General features: G+C 42.0%; 1 protein-coding gene across 1 annotated transcript in view; it reads left to right on the top strand.

Annotated features, from left to right (window-relative positions):
• Window positions 1–21,767, top strand: part of LOC128739408 (uncharacterized) — a 212,932-nt gene that overhangs the window by 153,731 nt on the left and 37,434 nt on the right. The window contains exon 3 of the mRNA XM_053834896.1: window positions 9,274–9,366. Within this exon, the coding sequence (XP_053690871.1) occupies window positions 9,274–9,366 (93 nt within the window). The remainder of the gene's footprint in view (window positions 1–9,273; window positions 9,367–21,767) is intronic.

The raw sequence follows: 21,767 nt of genomic DNA on the forward strand, positions 1-21,767 counted from the left end.
TTTCTGATTCAAGCACGGAATGGATTTCGGAGGAACTTGTCCGGGACCTGGAATCGGCCATATGGCCTCTGAGAGACATGAGATGATCGCCAATCGCTATTTTGTCGACTGCTGATGTTTTTTGATATACGACACGGCATGCTTTACTGATGCTGAAATGTCCCGTTACGGGAACCGGTTCCGGATTTAAAGTGTCCCCCCGGATCCGGATTGCGCGCACCATGGCTCCTAACTGCGGCAAAGTAACTGATATGTCTTCAGTCGATGATATGTTTACGAAAATCAACAGATTTCAAACAAATTTTAGATATTTGGCAATTTTATCTAAAAAGGCCATATCTCGGTCCCCCAAGGAACTCCGGAATAACTCCGGGACCATATAACATATGGCCATTATCTATAGATATTATGAAAATAGAAAATATTTTCGGCAAAATTCCCAAATTTGGTGAAAAAATATTGAAAGATAAAAAAGTTACGGCCATTTTAGTGAATTTTGCGGTGCTAAAAATGATGTAGACCTTAGAGGGGTTAATAATAAGCATAAGATAGCCTAGGCCGTGCAATAGTGATGTATGATCAAAGGGCTAGTTGAGGTTTCAGTCCCCTGGTTTTGTCAAACAGTGAACTGTATGCCCGGATAGTTGTAGTTGCTTTCTTGACAGCATAGTCTAGGTGAACAGTCCAGTTCAGTTTATGATCCAGGATAATGCCTAGATGTTTAACTTTATTACTGAAGCTTAGTCTGATGCCATTGAGTGTAGGGGGAGTAAGAGTATGTATCCTCCGCCTAGTAAATGGTATCACGATTAATTTGGAGGGGTTTATATTAAGCCCCTTTCGCAAACATCACGAAATAGACGTGCTTAGAGTTCTTTCCATACGACTAGACAGCACTGCGTCAAATTTACCTCTGACAATAAGTACTGCGTCGTCGACGTACACAGTGACCTCATAACCATGCTGTGATAGCTTGTGCAAGAGTATGTCAACCACTAGGGGCCAAAGCAAGGGTAAGAGAACTCCTTCTTGAAGACACATCTCCCAACGAGGCTGTCATTTCCCTGCTTGATAGCATTCATGGAATCCAGCTCATTGTCAGCTGATCAGTTCGTTTATTAAGAAGAGCCGTATTAATTGAAACGAAGGACGTGTTATCGAAAGCGCCTTCAATGTCAAGGAAAGCACAAAGTGCCATCTCAGATATTGAAGCGATTTTTCAATCAGCTTCACTAGGCAGTTCCGAATTTTTAACGCGTTGATAAGCATGTTGACAGAAGGGCAAGGCGTTTTTAACACCTATTCTAACAAACCTTTTTCAATCAAGCCTGATACTAGGTCATATACCAGCAGTATGGCGACAAGTACGGGTCACGTTCATTCCGAAGGCTAATAAGAAGGATAAGACTTCACCAAAATCCTTCAGGCCGATAAGCTTATCGTCCGTTGTGTTAAAAACAATGGAAAAAATAATTGATGAGTATATAAAATCATCATATTTAGCCAAAGATCCTTTGAGCGGATATCAATTCGCATATCAAGAAGGCAAATCTTCAATAACAGCAGTACAAACTGTTGTAAAAAAACTAGAAAAGTCTTTTGAAGCGAAAGAAATTTAACTAGGTGCCTTCCTTGACATAGAAGGCGCATTTGATAATTCATCTCATAATTCAATGATTACGGCTATGACGAAACGTGGTTTCGATATATCCATTATCGACTGGATTAGCGAAATGTTATCAAAAAGGGAGATATCAGCAAACCTTGGAAGCTCATCTATAAGCATTAGAGCAGTAAAAGGTTGCCCACAAGGAGGCGTAATATCACCCCTACTGTGGTCTTTAATAGTTGATGATCTTCTTCAAAAGTTGACGGCGCTAGGCTTTGAAATAATTGGCTTCGCAGATGATATAGTCATAATTGTTCGAGGAAAATTTGATTCTATTATCGCTGACCGAATGCAAATGGCTTTAAATTTGATTTCATCATGGTGTGATAGGCAGGGTCTCAGCATAAATGCCAATAAAACTACTATCATACCATTTACGAGAAGGAAAAAATTTACATTAAATAACATCAGATTGAAAGGAACACTTTTAAAACTTTCAGACACTGTTAAATATCTTGGAGTAATTCTTGACAGAAAACTCAATTGGAACACACATCTAGAGCAAGCAGTAAACAAAGCAACAAATGCTCTATGGATATGTAAAAGAACGTTTGGTAAGCAATGGGGACTGAAACCGCAGATGATCCATTGGATCTATTCGGCCATTGTCAGACCCAGGATTACCTATGCCTCGTTGGTCTGGTGGCCAAAAACGAAAGAGAAAACTACCCAAACAAAGCTGGAAAAACTTCAAAGGCTAGCCACTCTCTCAATAACAGGTGCAATGAGAAGTACACCTTCGAAGGCATTGGATGCTTTACTCTATATACTTCCATTGCATCAGTTTATACAATTAGAAGCTGAAAAAAGTGCTCTGAGGATCAAAAGATCAAAGAACCTTTTTGAAGGGGACTTAACAGGTCATCTCAGTATTCTAAAAACTATTAGTATAAATCCTCTTGTAACCAGTAATGAAGATTGGATGGAGAAAAAATACAACTTCAACCGAATATTTCGTGTATTTGAGCCTAGACGTGATTCCTGGGAAGATGGTGGTCCCGATATTCGTCCAGGCTCGACAGTTTTCTATACAGATGGTTCAAAAATGGACAATCAAGTGGGAGCAGGAGTCACTGGCCCAGGAATAGACATGTCAATTTCTATGGGCAGATGGCCAACTGTATTCCAAGCTGAAATACAAGCAAGTCTAGAATGTACGACTGTGTGCTTGCGCAGGAACTATAAACATTCAAATATATGCATCATGTCCGACAGCCAAGCAGCTCTAAACGCTCTAAAGTCGGCGACATGCACATCAAAACTTGTCTGGGAATGTATTCAATCACTCCAAAAATTGTCTCGTCGTAACCAAGTCAACTTGTACTGGGTCCCAGGTCACTGTGGAATTGATGGAAATGAGAGAGCTGATGCACTAGCAAGACTCGGATCATCTCATCAATTTGTAGGACCTGAGCCCTTCTGTTGCTTATCTGCTTCTGCTTTAAAAATGGAGTTAAAAGCATGGGAATGTACGAAAGTGGAATCAAATTGGAATAACACTTTCAATGCTAGGCAGTCGAAACGTTTCATCTCTCCAAACGTTTCAATTACTCGCAAAATACTGGAGCTTTCGAAGAAAGATCTAAGCATTTATACTGGTCTTATAACAGGACATTGTCCCAGCCGCTATCATCTGAAGCTAATGGGAAAACTTCATGATGATATATGTCGCTTCTGCGGCATAGAAAAAGAAGACTCGGAACACCTGTTATGCCGATGTCCGGCAATTCTCAATAAAAGATTAAGGTTCTTCGAAAGAGGGCTGTTAGAACCCTCTGATATTTGGAGAACAACTCCCAGCGCAGTAGTGCACTTCATCCGAAGTGCATCACCGGGCTGGACAAATGCTATTACTCAAACAATGACAATCACTTCTGCTAGTGGTGCGTCATCTTGACAACATAGCTATAATAAAACGGGGAATATATCACAATAGATCAAACAAATGGTCGCAGTGAGAAAAATACCCAACATGGAAAAAAAAGCATGTTGATTGCCATGCAGAGGGGAGTTCTTTAAGAACTCATTACGGATGTGATTATCCGTGATTTTTCCATCAACTTAAGAAACGTTGATGTCAGACTAATTGATCTGAAAGCTTTTGGCACGGTTTTATCTGTTTTGCCTTTTTTGTTGATATTTTGGCAAAATTTTACCGAATTCGGGGATTTTTTTAAGTGTGTAGGTATGAAAACCATCCTGACTTTTCGCTAGCTCGCCGGGACATGTCCCAGCGTAAAGCTGGCACGAAAGAGCTTGGTGAGCTCAGACTTCATAATCTCGTCCGCTTTTTGTAAAAAGATGGATAGTATGCCTTCCGCCCAGTTAGCTTCGACGTACAATGCTGGTTCAACAAGCCAGTCGTCGTATGTTCGAATCTCGGCTAGGCGGTGCTGCTAGATAGAGTTAGTAGGATTTTTTCACTAGCCCCGTAACTGCCCTGTACTCTAATAGCCGGCCGCGAAGTCTGTCAATAAAGCAGGGTCAAGTTTAAGAAAGTCGTTTAGGCCCACAGTTTTGCTTAGTATGCCATACGGACCTGGAGACTCCATTGGTTCAAAGGAGCTGAGTGCCCAATTGATTGAAGCCTCCGTAAACAGTCGGCGTGCAAGTAGAACCGAGTCGTTTGACAGTTTGACACATTATGTGATTTTTTTTCTCATGTGTAAACTCATCACTGCGACCAGTATAGTTGATCTATTGTGATATAGCCCGGATGCTTGCTGTATGACCTGCACTGCATTTCTTTTTGCTTTAATCGCTATAGACCAAATCATCATACCGTCAATTGACAGATACTGGCGCCCTTGTTTACATTTTGGAAAACTTTCCTTACCGTTTATAGCGAATGTAGCGTGTGTTTTAACATTTTACAGGCATAATGGCTTTTAAATTTAGTCCTAATGCTGTTTAAACTCGGTTTAAATAACAAACTTGCCGTTTAAACGGCTGAAACTTTTTTGGACTCTGCGGTCTGTTTGTAAACAAGGGCGCCAGTATCTGCCAGATGACGTCACCTTGATTTAGTCTATTGAATGAGCGATATGCTTATTAAATTTTATGCGTACTTGTGTGTATTGGTGGTTCATCCGTCCTTCAAAGCTTGATCTACTTTACCCACTTATTCCTTGCTGCCAGTACTATCCCATATTGTAGCCATTCCTAGCGAGGAATCATTCGTACTTCTGACCAGTACACTTAACTATAGGAGGGACATTTGCACTGTCAAGAGGCTTCAGAGGGTAAATATAGGATTCAGCATGAAGGAAGGGTAAATAGAGGGGCCTGATAATAAACCCATCCTAATGTAACTTGACATCGAATGGCTTGAATCTACTAAGATTCGAACCCACGGCCACTCGCTTGTCAAAGCAGACTCGATAACCTTGCGGCTACGGAGGCTCCCTACATTATGCGATTACTCAACTTGCTGCTGCCCGTCGACGTCGTTTCCAATGGTCACTGTCGAACCAGGGAAATGAACACGCACATAAGAATCTCCAACGTTTTCCTAGTAGTAACAGTGAGACTGTCATCCTCTTTTCTCAGAGACACGCCAGTTTTTGACCTTTTCAACTATAGAAGTGCTACGCAGAGTGACAGTGTTGGGCATTGTTTCGGTAATTCGCTAAATCACTAATTTTTCTTCTTCTTCTTCTTCTTCTTCAGCAGCATAGAGCCGGGGTGGCTCGTGCTGTTTCAAGCACTCGTCTCCATTCAACTCGGTCTTGGGCCACTCGTCGCCAATTTCCTAGTCGTCTCAGAAGTCGCAAATCGCTCTCGACCTGGTCGAGCCATCGTGCACGTTGGGCCCCCCTGTTCCTGGTGCCGGTGGGGTTGTTGAAGAGGACTATTTTCGTCGCACAGTCGTCCGGCATCCTTACGACGTGCCCGGCCCACCGTAGCCTGCTAACTTTCGCTAGATGTACGATGGGAGTCTCCCCAAGCAGTGCCTGTAGCTCGTGATTCATACGCCTCCGCCACTCTCCGCTTTCAGTTTGTACTCCGCCAAATATCGTCCGCAGCACTTTCCGCTCAAACACGGCAAGGGCGCGTATGTCCTCCGTAAGCAGCGTCACGGCTTCAAGTCCATAAAGAACTACTGGTCTAATAATGGTTTTGTACATTGTTAGCTTCGTGCGGCGGCGTATGCTTCCTGATCGTAGCGTTTTACGAAGGGCAAAGTAGGCCCGATTTCCCGCTTGGATGCGCCGCTGGATCTCCTTACTAGTGTTGTTGTCCGCGGTCACCAGCGATCCCAAATACACGAACTCTTCTACCACTTCTAGTTCGTCGCCGTCAACGGTTACCGTCCGTGGGAGGCGCACATTTGTTTCCTTTGAGCCTCTTCCTTTCATGTATTTGGTCTTCGACGCATTTATTTTTAGCCCAATTCTCCTAGACTCCGCTTTCAGTCTGGCGTAGATTGCCTCCGCCGTCGCAAAGTTCCTGGCAATGATATCGAAGTCATCTGCAAAGCCTAGAAGTTGGCTACTCTTGGTAAAAATCGTGCCTCTCGTTTCGATGCCCGCTCGTCGGATCACCCCCTCAAGAGCGATGTTGAACAGCATGCAGGATAGACCGTCACCTTGTCTCAACCCTCGTCGCGTCTCGAAGGGACTCGAGAGTGTCCCCGAGATGCGTACGAAACACATCACTCGATCCAATGTAGCTCTGATCAGTCGCGTCAGTTTGTCCGGAAAACCGTATTCGTGCATTATCTGCCATAGCTTGTCTCGATCGACTGTATCGTATGCTGCTTTGAAATCAATAAAGATGTGATGCGTGGGCACGTTGTACTCCCGACATTTCTGCAGGATCTGTCGGAGAGTAAAAATTTGGTCCGTAGTTGCGCGAGCCCCCATGAAACCCGCCTGATAATTCCCTACGAAACCTTGTGCTATCGGTGACAGCCGGCGTAACAGTATCTGGGAGAGTACCTTGTAGGCGGCATTTACCAGCGTAATACCGCGATAGTTGCAGCAGTCTAGCCGATCACCCTTTTTGTAGATGGGACAAACCACTCCTTCCATCCATTCCTCCGGTAGCTTTTCCTCCTCCCAAATCCTCGAAATAACCCAGTGTAGAGCCTTTGCTAGCGTTTCTCCGCCATGTTTATAAAGCTCTGCCGGTAAGCGGTCCTTCCCAGCGGCTTTATTGGTCTTCAGCAACCTGATTTCTCGTTTGACTTCTTGGAGATCAGGTGCTAGGACATCACTATCTTCCATGGGCGCTCCTAGGTTAATTTCCGTTCCGCCTCCTTCTGCGACTCCGCCATTGAGGTGTTCATCGAAGAACTGCTTCCACCTAAATCACTAATTAGTGACGCTAAATTCTGATTAGCGAGTTAGCGTTTTTGCTAAATTTGGAGTACGCTAGCGGAACCGTTAGCTTCGCTAAAAATAAACCCTTAAGATCCCACATACCGGCATGTTGTTCAGCTCTTTCGTGACGTTGACGATCAGCTGACTTCTCCGCTTTGGCCACGAAATTATTCGCCAAAACATGTTTTATTGTTTGCTGCTGGATGACGCTGGTAGGGTTGACGGTATTCGGTACAACGGTTATCCTTAGCCTGTCCGTCTACTCCAGTGATCTTTTGGCATAACGGGCCAGGCCGGCCAAAAAATAACATCCTCAAGGCGGCAACTTCTGGCAACTCCACCATGCTGCATATTTCCCCGTTAACCACAAGCCCCGAAGGAAAGAACAGTGGCTTGGACATTCCCTTCTCGCTGATCGTTAGATACAGAAGGAAAGGACTGCACTTAAGGTTTCTTGAGGTTTTCGCTGCACTTAATCTTTCTTCAGCAGGAAGAGGATATTGTACATGCCGGATTGGCTATATCCGACGGACACGAAGTGCCTCACAATGTTCAGCTCCTTCCCTCCGGGCTACTGCTAGCAGTACGAACAAAGCATCGAGTGTAATTGCTTGACAGTTTTCGTCATAGCTGCTGCAAATCAATTGATAACGTTGTCAAATTATTTCTGTACCGTAAAACGGGGCTACATTGATCATCGGGGTAACGTTGATCAGTTGGACCATTCCTATAAATTAGTGAAATAAATTTTTTGAAATGTTTCAAGAGACTATAGCAGCTATTTCAATAACAATTCAAATCAATTCAATCAATGTTAAGAAATATGTTCTGCACACATTTTTCATATTGTCAATTTAAAATATATTTCGTATGTGGTTCTGAAGCTCCAAAAGCTAAAGCCGTCTACAGACGTGACGTGATAAGACGTGATTTTGCGAGTGTCGGTCTTTCTCATATCAACTGCTCCGTATCCATCTTTCCCAAGCAAGCACAGTAAGTCTGATTTATTGATAATGTTTTTCAGCGTTAGGAAAGCACAAATTTTGAAAGAAGTATATTAGCACAAGTTGGTGACGGTATGTCAAACAGAGACTTAAAGGTTCGGTTTGTATAAAAATTGCGATTAATAAAATTAGACTTGAGTAAATATTGAATCATACCTTTATGGTGCCCGCCTATACCGCCCCTCCCCTATGTGACATTACATTTCGCTAATTACTAATTACCTGTATTTATTGCAAACACTTTCCAAACCCCCCCATTCTGGTCGCACTGCCATCGTCGTCGATCGGCATCTAGCAAGCAAGCGTGTTGAAACTTCGCGAGATAAAACGAGCCACGAACCCCGAAAGAGGCAGCTTCCAAAGGAAAAAAAGAGAGAAAACAGAAAGATAAAATAGAAAGAAAAAAACACTATTAGATTCGCTTATAATGCCCGCGAGGCTGAACTTTTTTTTCCTATGCCCTGCTGCCCTTTCTTTTCTGACGGGGGCAAACCGATGCCAGAGTATTAGGCCAATTTTGACCGCGTGTTAAAGCGTGTTGGCTATTGAAGGTTCGTTGCTGTTGCTCTTGCTGTTACTACTACTACTACTACTACTACTATCGATAGAGATTGATTTGATTTGATGTCTGAAAAAAAAAATCACTCCGAAAAACCGTTTGGTAGAGAAACAGGTACATCACCCATGACCCTTTCGGATAATTTCTCTACAACGAATTGTTCATCAGTAGCAGCTTCGTGGGTCCCCGTTAGTTTGAAATTGCCCTGTTTTGCAGCAACGACGACGACGATGTCGACGACGGCGCCATAAAACATAAATTGGTGTAGATAATCACGCAAGAGCATTTAGTTCGTTGTCAGAATCCAGTTCCCAACCCCCTTGTGGCGATCGTACACAAATGTTGCTCTAGTTTATAAATAAAAGAACGACTCCTACAAGCAGTAGTAGGTAGGTACACCCGTGTAGAACTTAATTTCGCAGCGCCAACACCGAAGTCGGTGGTGTGGGTTGATTTTATGCTCCGGGCGAATCACGAAACCGGAGTCGTTGTACCGCTTCGCATAATATTGCGCTGGTGGTCAAATGGTGATTCTGGTGCACTCCTAAAAGAACCGTTGGTGTACAATAAGACCTTAGATGTCTTGTGTTAAAATTAAAATTCAGCAACTTTATCACTGTGGAAAACAAAGGCTGCATTATTTAATTTTCGCTGCATTCAAAATTTGAACATTAAAAAAATTCACTCTAATAGTGTGTATTTTTTAATTACTTTCAGGTTCTCTGGCATCTGGACGCCTTCCGACGGTCATTCCGGCAGCTCCAGAATCACGTTTGCGGTGGGCAGGACTGTATTTTCTGCGCCCTCAAGGTAAGTTCAGAGCAGACCCACACTTTCTAACATCAATCAAACCAGCCCGTTGCCATCAACTGTCGGTCGGTCGGGGATGGCGATCGTAATCACACCACCGTATGGGCGACGATCGAATTGACTTGCAGGTTGTACCTATCTATCTATCTCTCGTAGTAGTGATTTCCATCTACAAAAGCATGATGATCAAAACGAATGGCTCCAAATGCACCCGCAGGGCAAAATAGCCCACCAATATTCTGGAGATGGCAGTGAATGAGGTTGAAATAGGCAACACAGGCTAGGGTGCTTCAATGGAAATTCAGAAACAAAACGACAAACAAAAGTTTGTCTTTCAAACTAGAAAAGGATTGGTTGAGGTTGATGAAATTTCTAAACGGTTTGATGTCGATCCGTCATGCCCTCGGGGGCCGGCAATTAGTTCAAGTTTTCTCGACGAAAGACGAATTTTCGCGTTTGTTTTCTGCATCGGCGAGCCTCTTGATAGTCCGGGCGGCTGAGGCCGTCTTCCTCAAACGATTCCGATCGGCACACTGTTTTTGAAGACGAAGACGAAAATTAATCCACGCCCAATTGGATAGTTTTTTTCATTTTCATTAGATGCGTTTTCAGGTGGCCAACATTGTGGAGGCTGCATTCGATCGATTCGTCTTATCGCAGCCGGTCCGAAACTGGAATGTTTTTTTACCAGAGCAGTCCAAGCCGATCGACTATGATTCGTACTTTGGTGGTCACACTGATTGAAAAGTTTTGACATGCCATGTTTTTCAGCCGGCTGAATTTCTCTGATGACGATCCGTTTTCTGTGGAAATTTGTTTTGATATTGTTGACAAGCTTCTTCACTGTGACACTGCTTTTACTTTCCAGACCGATACGCAGACATTCGCTATGCGATATTAATTCAAATTTAACGCTTTACATCCATGTATAGTAACAGTTTCACTTTACTTTTAGCTTCGATTTGATAGCTGATCGATTTTCCACTTTTACCAATGTAATAATTTTTTATTAGGATAAATTGGCAATTGTTGCACAGCTAAGCACTCGTCTACAGCAATTTGACGATTTTAAACAAATGAAAGCAAATTTTATAATAAACTAATCTATTTATATAAGAGGCTTATGTCTGTACCGAAAACCAGGTCTCTTACAGAACGCCATAAGAGGCTTATCGGTAACTAAAAACAGGTCCCTGACAGGTCATGCTTTCGTAGCAATGGGTTGTATTCTCAGTCACCACTGATCGACTGCTGGACTGCTCGATTGCTCAACTGGTTGACTAGACTGCTCGATTAGATTGCTCGACTCAACTGCTTGATTGGTCAGATCGACTTGACTGCTTGAATGAACAGCTCGATCCTCAGCTACTTCAAATCGTTTCCCATACAGCTCCATCTCGGAACCTAAAACCGTTAGAACTCCCACATCCTTCGCTAGCTATCATGCACTATGTTTTGGCAGTGTTGATGATCTTGTTGTTTCCAATTTAAAAGTCCTCTTCCAGAGCTCAGCAGTTCATCCAGATGTTACCCATGTTATCCACAAAGCCAGGAAGATTTTAAAATCTCATAATGATAGTACCGTTCCTTTGCACATTTACCTTTCACATTGCACCTTCCAAGGCATACCCTTGCTGCAGTCTACCCAACATCATGAAAGCAGATAAGACGAGCAAATTACTCTTTCGCTAGTTTGACGCTTTATTTGGACCTATCCTGCGTCGTTTGAATCAGCTTAGTCAGATTTGTCGGACAATCATATTCAAGCACTATCTACCACTGCTCACTTCGCTTGACTGAATCGTACACCACCTTGAAATCCACAAATAAATTATGTATGTAAGTTTTACTCCCGAAGCTTATCTGCGATCTATCATAGGGTAAATATTTAGCCCGTCGCAGAGTGACCCCAGCTTGCAATTCGCCGACAAAAAATTCCACTAACGACTTCAAACTAAAAAATATGATAAGGCAATTGTTTGTTTCGATAATATCTACAATCGATTCGATAGCTAAAGCAAATCTGGCCAAATAGACGAACGGCATTTCTCAATCCGCCCAGATCTTCATAATCATCCGGTGGATCGATTCGCACTGCTAAAACTCCTTGTGTCGTTACTAGCGAAACTTTTCTAGCACATGGAAATGAAACAAGTTGCTTTGGCAAAAGGGGGCACCCAGACCATTTCTCTCTCGATGCTTTCTAATAATGTTTAACAGCAAGTTTATTTCTTCAAATTTATTAAGACATCTCATGAAATCATATGTTACCGTCAAATCGGTTTTTTACTGGTTTTCTTGAGTAGTTTCAGAGTTCAAAAGATAAAAAACAGATTCATTCCTTATTGTTGGACACTATAGACAAATTTTGCTGAAACTGCTGAACTAGTGTAGGTCAGTGGGCTTCGAAACTAACAAACGATGAGACATTTGACAAGTTTCTTGGAGAATCACATGACGTGGTTTGCAAGTTAATGCAATTTATACCAGTTTATGTGGGGAGCGAAAGATGGATAATTTGTCCAAATAGTCGATTAACCTAGCAGCTTCCTCCTTAAGATACGCGTACACTCTATGCTCGCATAGTTGTATGGTTAACACCGATGATATCGATGTCGATAAATAAATAAATAAATAAATAGCGCTTCTCTGCACGTCTGCCCTTCGAATAGCACCTTCCAATGCATTGTTAAATAGCTAATTTGATTGTCCGTCACCATGTTTTAAATCCTATAACGTCACTAAGGCGTCCAATTTCTCACTCGCTATTCCGACGCTTGACGTTGAATCATCAAGGGTAGCACGTATCAGCCTAATCCACCACAGCTCATTTCGTTCAACTGAATCGTACGCCGTCTTGAAGTGTATAAACGAATGGTAATTTGCAAGTTGTCGCAAGGTGAACATTTGCAAAGGTTTCCTGCAACAGCCTCAGTCTATGGAACAGGATGCAGGAGAAAATCTTGTATGCAGAATTGAGGAGACCAATGCCCCGACAGTAGTTGCATTCGAGTCGACAGCCCTTTTTGTTAATAGGGCATATGAGAACTCCCAACCACTTCCTAGGTAATTCCTCCTCAATCCTTTAGTGTAACCTGATGGATTGCATAATACAACCATTCGCTCCCGACTTTTGAAAGTTCAACGAAGATGCCGTTCCGCTCAGCTCTTTAAATGCTTTGCCGTTTTTCAGTTCTCTAGCTGCTTTTTAATCCTCGTTCAAAGTTGGTGGACCTACAGCTTGTCGTTCATTCTTAATCGTTATCCTGCTTCGATAATCAGGTTCCCCTCCTTTAGGTTCCTGATTCCGCTGATCGTTTTAAAGAAACTTCTCAAATCGTGCCTTTCGAAGTAATTCTCCGCCTCCGCAAGACCGCGATTCCAAATTTGGCGTTGATTACGACGGTGAAGTCTATTTTCGGCAGCTCTAGAATCTCGGTATCTCTCCCTGCTCTGGCGTGTCACAATTGCAGCCAACATGTGAGCTCTGGCTCGATTCTTCTCGTCAATCGCTTGCTGGCACTCTGCGTCGAACCACTCACTGGAAATGGCTACAGCCAGGGCCCAGCATCGTCGAAACAAATAAATGAAACTGACTTTCTCTTACCTTTGCTTTATACATGCAGTGACTTGCTTCATTTGTTGAACAGAACGTTTCAAGCAAGCTTCAGTTGAAGTTGGTTCAATTGACGATGGCAGTAAGTGAGGCACGATTTGTCAACATTGTCAACATAGGTTAACGTTAATAAGCGTTGCATTTTAGGAAATGTTACTCAAATTCAATTCATTTGCATTCAAAGTTGCTGGCCTTCTTCTGAATATTTGATAGAAAAGTACAAATGAAAAGTTGAAACCGATTGTCATGATGAAGTGAAACCCGTTTCGCTGACGCTGACTGAAGCCAGTTTGAAACTGAAGCTGTGCTGCTTCTGTTGAAACCGAAGCTTCACTGTTTCATTTTTGAGTGACGCTATGCAATTGAAAGTGACGTTGTCGGGCCCTGGATACAGCTGTTCACCAATCTACTCATCAGTTTTCCGAGAATACTCTGCAACAACTTCTTTTGCTCATAACCGCCGAATATTCAGTCGTAACTTCCTCGTTGGTTAAGCGAGCACGAATCTTGCTTAGTACGAAACAGCGGTGTCCGAGTCGACGTTTGGTCCCCGGATGTGTCGGCCATCAACCAGAAAGCGGTCAATCTGAGACCAGACCTCTCAATTAGGGTGTTTCCAGGTATATTTCCAAATGTTCCATCGTGCAAAATTTGTACTACAGTTAGCCATTCTGCTGGCTGCAGCAAAGTTGATTATTGTCGTTTGTGGAACAATCGATAGCTTTCTCTACCAGTAACGGGGCGAAAGAATCTTCGCGTCCGTGCATCTGTATCCCCGATGACTATCTTCATGTCATGACCTGGGTATTCCCCATGTATCCTTTCGAGAAGTGCATAGAACTTCTCCTTCACGTCATCGGGTTTATTGTCCCTCGTCGGTGTGTAACATTTATCAGGTTGTAGCTCTTCGCAAAACTTTACCTGCAAATGCACAAAACGGTAATATTTGTCATCATCCAATAGGCTGAGGCTGAGAATTTTGATCGCATTTCGCATAGATAACATATTTTTCCGATGGATAAGTCCAAGATTGGTTAGCCTTTCTGGTGGACATTCTTTGTTGCGTCACTTGCACTTTAAAGGGACTTTTTTCGTCAACACAACCAGCTTACTTATTTATCCTGGTGCGATATCCTTTAGGATTTCACCGACACAAAAACCCGAGCAGCACACATTTGGCACCTTTAGTTGCAGCAACTTATTTATGACTAGAATTGGTTACATATCCGTTGGTCAACACAGGTTTTAACAAGTGTGCTACTGGGGAATATTCCGCTAACAAAACTCGGTCCACCTTCGTCTCCAATTTCTCGAATGTCCCACCCTTTCCAGGTATTGCTCCACTTAGGTTAACCATCTAGCACGCTGCGCACTTCTGCGTCTGGTACCAACCGAATTCGAGGCAAATACCATTTTTGCGGGGTTGATGTCATGTTCCGCCCATTGTACCTTTCCAGTTTTGGCAACTTTCTGGATACTAGGTTCGGCGACGGGCTGCGCCAGCACGTGATTCGTCCTTCTCCTCCTTACGTCATTCTCACATACACCCCCAAAGATGGTCCTAAACACACGACGTTCGAAAACGGCCAGTACCTTCAAGTCCTGGTCGAGCATTGTCCACGTTTCGTGCCTATGGGGGATTACCGGTTTTATTGGCGTTTTGTACATGATATATTTGACACGGGGGTGAAGCTTACTAGACCTGTGGATCTCGTGGAGTACGTAGTAAGCACGACTTTCGGCAAGAATACGCGAGAATTTCTCTGCTGCCGTTGTTATCTAACGTCATCAATCGTAGATCGTTTCGTTTCCGATACGCCGAATAGGTTAGCCACCATAATCCTGCTGTTAAGGACCACCAGCATGCACTTTTCCAGATTTTTACGCTTCGAAACAATAAACTTCATTACTGACTATTTGTACTCGATAAAATATATCACGTTCGTCACGTTCATCGACGAAATATTACTGTCAAGGGTTGTTGATATCATATCGATATTCGATATTATTGATTTTCCGTCATCAAAATATTGATATTTGAGGACGATATTGAGATGGGCGATATTATCAATATTTTGATATTTATGGTCGATATCGGCTACGGTTTTTTATACGGACTATCAGTAACTTCACAGTTGTACCTTTGGAGTGATTTTATTTTAAACTTACTATGCACTCCAAAGGATCTGTATTACAATCCTTGCTCCGTCAGCTAAATTAAATGAGCAAATAACTCGATCGGAAATATTTTATTCTGTTCTGTTTAATGTTCATTGGAATAGAGAATAAGGATGTTTGGTGCTGATCCGCACGTCACAAGATCTAGTAAGGAAATGTCATTGCATGAGGGATAACAAAAATATTTCCTATTTTGTCATCTATAAGTTCATCAAGCATCATGATTAGATGCTGCATGCAGAGTTAAAGTGCGAATTCATGTTAAAGGGTTTAAGGGCCTTTGGCACTTTATTCCTTGGATAATAACGAAAAAACACAGAGAACAGATTAACAGGCTCGATTTTTTGTGTCTAAAATCGGCCGGTGGCGCGCTCCAGAAATAGTTTGCCAAACGCATAAAAAAATATGCATGTACCTTTACCAATATTACTTTGTGCTGGAGTTACATAGTAGCGATGACAGCGACATCAAGTTTTAGTTTGCCACTCACAGCTATCGTAGGATCGTATCATCGATTACCTGATAGTCTGTTCTCTGTGGAAAATGCTCGCAGAATGCATCAAGATGATAAAATGTTAAATGGACGATCCAATTATGACGTCCACCAAATTTCTGCTTTTTAGACCCCCCCTCCCTCTCCCCTCTGTCCGATTGTGTCACAAAACGCAACCTCCCCCCCCCCCCCCTTTGGACGTCACACAAACCCAAAATAAAAAATGAAAAGCGTGTTGAAGGCAACAAGTGGTTTATAAAAATAGCTTAACCTTTTAAGAGTTAGAGTATTATTAAAAAAATATAGAAAATACTGCTTTTTTACAGATTTTTTTTATAGAATTGCTGACTTGCTTCTACGTATTTTTTTTAGTTAAATATTTTTATGGGCACGATTTATGAACTGCGAACAAGGACTCTAACATCCATCTCTTGCAAATCGTTACAAATCAATGACAAAATGAAGCTTTGCTTTCAATTAAAGTAGCACCGCTTCGCTTCAAAACAAGCTTCAATCTGCGTCGGCGAAGCAGGTTTCATTGCATCGTGACAATAGCTTTTATTTGTTTTATTTGAGTTCATAGTACTTTTCTATCAAATATTTAGTAAAAGACTAGAAGCTTTGATTGCAAACGAACTGAAATTGAACAACTTATATTCTTCAATGTAACGCGTGATCTATCTAGTTAACAAATTGTACCTGACTTTCAAGCGCCGTCACCTGGAACAATTACCAGTTTCAATTGAAGCTTGCTTGAAAGATTCTGTTCAACAAACGAAACAAGTCGCTTCTTGGGTGAAGCAAATCTGTTTCATTTATTTGTTTTGACGATGTCGGGCCCTACTGCGATCTTCTGGAGTAAGATAAGTTTGTAAATCGAAATAAAGCGCAAATTTTTGCAGCCTTTTGATGAAAATGAAATTTTCTTCGAAGGATGTCACGTTTGCCTAGACCCCCTCCCCCCCTTTGTCACAGCCTGTTAGAAAATTGACACCCCCCTCTCCCCTCATAAGCAATGGACGTCATTATTGAATGGTCCCAAATCGCACCTTTTCAAGCAGTTACGCAGTTTTTTCGCAACATCGATAATATCGATATCCGATATGAATATCGATGTCAATATTATCGCAAACGCAAATATCGATATTACTGATATCGATATTATTTTTTAAATATCAACAACCCTACTGTCAAATACCTAGTTGCACTCTAAAGCATAAAATTTCATTTGTGTGTAATTTGTGCCTTGCTTAATAAAATAACCACTTATAAAGCTCTTTACACTTGAGCTTTCAGTTCTTTTGTTTATCTAAAAAAATGTACTGTAGAAGTGAAAGTTTTCTTTGTAAAATTCATTATATTGATGGTAAAACCTGCGGATTTCAACACTTTACATCCTTTTTGATAGGTTTTAATGTCCTACTGTGTTACCTGACTCACTGCGAAATGCGTTGTATTCGCGGGATCGTGTTGGTTCGAAAGGTTTCGAAAAATATCGCCCTTGTATCGAAAATATCGTTAATTTTGATCACTAAAAATAACGTACTTAAACATTATATTTCATGTGCCAGTAGTACGCAATAATTGTATTGTGAAACTGAATTGTTATGTATGCAACTTTTTACAAATTAAATGCAATAACAAAAGCACAACTTATTAAAAATCGTTTGTTATCGATATTGACTGAATATGCGTTATAAACGAATAAAACGTATGGTTACGTTTTATTTCAATAATACGCATATTCGCAGTGAGTCAGGTAAAACAGTAGAGTAACGAATGTTGAATCCTATAAATGTTTCCAAAACTTCGGCACGTAATTTGTCCAGTAAAGCGTATCCAGTCAAACGAAGGTCTTCCCTGTGTACAGCGGTAACCAATAGAAATCGAATGGTTCTTTGTGTGCTCTTCAAATCAACCAAAGCAGCAATTATTCGATCATACCTGACCATAACCGATTGCGGGTATAAGAATGATTCACAATGCAAGCGTGCCTCAAATTTCACTCTCAGTTCAGTTTCGCGAAGCCCCTACGTATACGTGGGTACCTACCGCAATTATTTATTTAAGCCAATTTTGCTTATTTCATCTTCGAAACCAAATTTACTCCAACAGACTGCTTTTGATGGTGGTCGGTCGGTAATGGTGGAGAATTATACAATAAAAATCGACCAAACGTGTCGTCGTCAATTGGCAGTTCGTCGAGTAAATTTTAGTCAGCACACGTGCTGCCTACATTTCGGCGTTTGTTTATGTCTACTCTCAATTCGCATCAGATCCTCAGACATGGAACCGTACACAGTCGGAAATCTCGGTCAGACAGTACACAAATCTTCGTTCGACCCAAACCGTTCCAAACGGAGATTGTAAAAACTGTAGAAACTCTCCATGCCAACTGCTGGGCTGCATCATACAGGTTATACCCACAGATCGTGTCTCGTCTCACCACTACCAACTCGGAAACGTTTCCCACCAAACTTCACCGTTGTTTCCGCACACCTCGCCCTCGGAAAGTTTACCTTTCGAGAGGGTTCGTTACTTGATCGGTTTCCTCTTTCCTAGCATCCATCGGCGATCGGGTCCGTGTTTTCTTCACCAACACCCCGAACGGTTACGGTTGATTTGACCTCCTGTGCTGTGCTGTGCTGTGACTGTGAGTCTAATATCTTACACAAATATGGCCGTACGGTCGTACAGGTACAGATACAGGTACTGGTACAGACGGACAACCGAACCATATACAATGTTTCTGTGTCTAAGAAGGTAAGAAGAGAACCACCAGCAGCAGCAGCAGAAACCCATTAGAGCGACCCACATCGGAGCGATCTTGGTTGCTCGGTTGCGCGCGGAAGGGCGGAGGGAAGCCAACCAAAGATGTAGTAAAACGGGAGGAAAACGAGAAGTCAAACACAAAACAACATACAAACGTGTTGTTAGCTGTTTTTTCTGGATGCGAAAAGATGGGTCTTATCTTTCATGCAGTAATATGTCACCGACTGTTGATGATGATGATGATGATGATGAAAAGTCAATATTTGCTTGGGGGAGATGAAGAAACAGTGGAGCTCATTCATTCGTTTCCAAAAAAAGAGCTGATAACACAGTTTTATCTCAAGACATCAGCATCGGAGAGGAGTAACTACAGTTGAGTAAACAACGGCGTCAGTCAAACACGCGGCTTGCGTAAAACCAAAAAGCGCCTCGCCCGCGGGCCGGCACATGTTCTACATGAGTCTAATAACGTATAAGTTGTCTTGTAATGTTGACTTTGTAGTTCCGCGAGCGGCAGGAAATGGGTAGGAAGTACAAGTACGACGAATCCGAAGACCAAACGGAACGGACAGCGCGTACCTGCCTATCAAAGGTGCTAATTTTTGGGCAAACGTGCGGTAAATTAGATTTTTCTTTACTTTGTATAGGCGATCAAGCTGAACGAAGTGATCCCCTCCGGTGAGCAGCAAGAGCCAAGAACGGGGGAACGAACGTTAATTAAGTTTAGCTTTGAATCAGCCTGGTGTGCAGGGCAGTGGCTTGTTGCTGCTGATAATCGCTGAAAATGTTGAATTAAAGCTGCTTCAATCAAAGTTTTAGCGACGTTTTCTAAAAATAATTTTATAATTCGATGCAGAAAATCTTATTTACATAGAAGGAACCTGTTTCCGAGGAGCAATGCTGCGCACACAACTCAAGTTGATTGAATATTCCTATCGCACCGCAAATATGGTAATATAGTTTATGCTTCTTCGTCAAATCTGCATATTTGAATGTCGTCAAACGCGAGGCGATCAATACCGGCAAAACGAGCGAGCATAACGATCCACTATAATCCTGATTGAAAACGCGACAAACGAAGCACCTCTCGGCTTTCTATTGTCTATTCAAAAAACGCCATCACTCAACTATTAACTATATGAGTTCATGTTAGGGTGGTTGGTAAACTGAAATTATTTGCTTGGTTTAATCCAAGAAGACTTCAACTTGAGAGTCCCTAACAGTCACCCAAACCGGGCCATTGAAGATCATAAAAGATGTGTGACATTTATATGTACAAACAAACCCCCACAACTTATTACTGCTGCAGTAACCGAAGTGGATCGTTTACCACCGACGACATTTGAGGAATATTAATAGTCGCCCGCCCATCGAACAAATGTTTTAGGTAAATTCTAACACGTTGCACACACCACACGATTGAATTGGAAATTAGATATCTATTGTATGGTTTGTTCTTATTAATGACTTGTTTTTCAGTTCGACTTCTCCTCACCGAAATTCGAAACGTTTGAAAGAAAAAGTACCTAACGAGACAGAGAATTAAATTTCGAATTGTTCGACGGAATTACTCCGGGCGATTGATCGGCCAAAATTGATCGGTTGGATCTAGGTATAGTGCCTACGCGTATGGCTTCGGCGATTTTAATTATCGATTACGCACCGGCTGTGGGCCGGTTGTTGCTCGTTCTGATCCACCTGTGTACTGGTTACTCTCGTTACTCGTTTAACTGCCAGCAGTAAATGCTTTATCCAACCCAAAAATAAAAGAAACAGATCAAACTTCAACATTTTCTCACGCAGCAGGCTGTCCTTGAATCATCCTAACCAACGAAGAGGGAAAAAAGATGGCAGAAATCAACTTGATCCCTCTCTTGTAAATGTCTCATTAGATGACGACTTTTAATAAGAACTAAGCAGCAGCAGCAACAGTCATCGATACCTTCGAATAGCAGAAAATCGTGACTGGTGGATGTCACAATCATCCGCAAAAGATCATCAGTCGTTCGTTAGTTGCGAGAAGATTCACCCGTCGTCACCTGGACTTCTTTTTTTTTCGAGTTGCTTGGTCGGTCGCTCCGGGGTAGGAGACCCGGAGCCAGGGCAACTGAAGAGCCTTCTAACATTTACGATCGTTGAGGCTCATACAAAACAAACACTCATCGATCGATGAGGATTTACGACTTTTACGGGGAATACGGTGGTCGATAGGGAAAAAAATTACGAAAGACGTCGTCAATGGACGACGTCGTTAGACGACGAACCTTCTCTTCTTATCGCGAGCGTGTTCTACCGTCAGTCAGTCAGTCATTCATTAACTACCCGTCTTTGCAATGTGGAAAACCATCGAAAATTGAGGGAAAGGCAATTGCGAAAAGACAGGTACGACGCGGCGACAGTCAGACTTGCATCCGGCAGAAACGGCAGGGACAAGACCGCTTATCTGATTTCCTGTCATAATTGCACTGTCTAGTAGGTACTTAGATTTTTTTTGCGCACCGCACCGTCAGCCAGACCGGATATGCATCGATGAGTTCGGCCTTCAGCCGAATTGTTGGATTGATTGCAGTGGAACTTTTTAGTGCATCTTCAGAATTTTTTTTGGAATGGGTTTGTAGCCTCTTCCGGGACAAGTTTATTTCTTTGTGCACCCATAATGATAAAAAAAGACATGTTTATTTTTTTTGTTATTACGTATTACAATTAGGGATATTTCATTGAAATTCCCACAATTTACCAAGGAATTGAATGGTAGTATGTAATTATTATTTCACGAAGAAATTCTATCCGGTCTTTGCTTGATGGGAACGTTATTAAAACACAAATAAATCCGATTAGATCTGAAAGTGAAAGGGGAAAACTCTTTTCTTTATCAATTGCGGGGGTTAGCGTTTAACTTGCTTATTCTTTCAAACCACAGTGAGCTCTTAAGATTGATCTTATTTGTGCTTATGTGCTACTCTCATCAATTAGTAACTTCCTGAATTTTTCTACTATCATGCTCAGATAGATGCCATTTGCTTGATTTCGACACAATCAAATTGCAGATTGAAAATGCAACACACTGTACTGATAGCTAAAATAGATTTTCCTTGATTTTTTTTACTATTTCGGGAAGACGCGCTTGCTTTCGAATGGCAAGTTAAATCGATTAAGCCTTGTAGCGTTTGACGATAAAATAAACGTGCATGCCGCTTGTTGGTTTCTACTAAACTAACTTCATTATAATAAATTACTTTAATGGCTAACCTTATTAAAATAAGTATTTGACATCATTTGAGTGTTTCAACGAGTGTACAATAAGTGCCAAAGCTTGATCGGACCGGCTGTGTAATTAGTGTA

The sequence above is a fragment of the Sabethes cyaneus genome, chromosome 1 (assembly GCF_943734655.1).
Source record: "Sabethes cyaneus chromosome 1, idSabCyanKW18_F2, whole genome shotgun sequence".
Lineage (NCBI taxonomy): Eukaryota > Metazoa > Arthropoda > Insecta > Diptera > Culicidae > Sabethes > Sabethes cyaneus.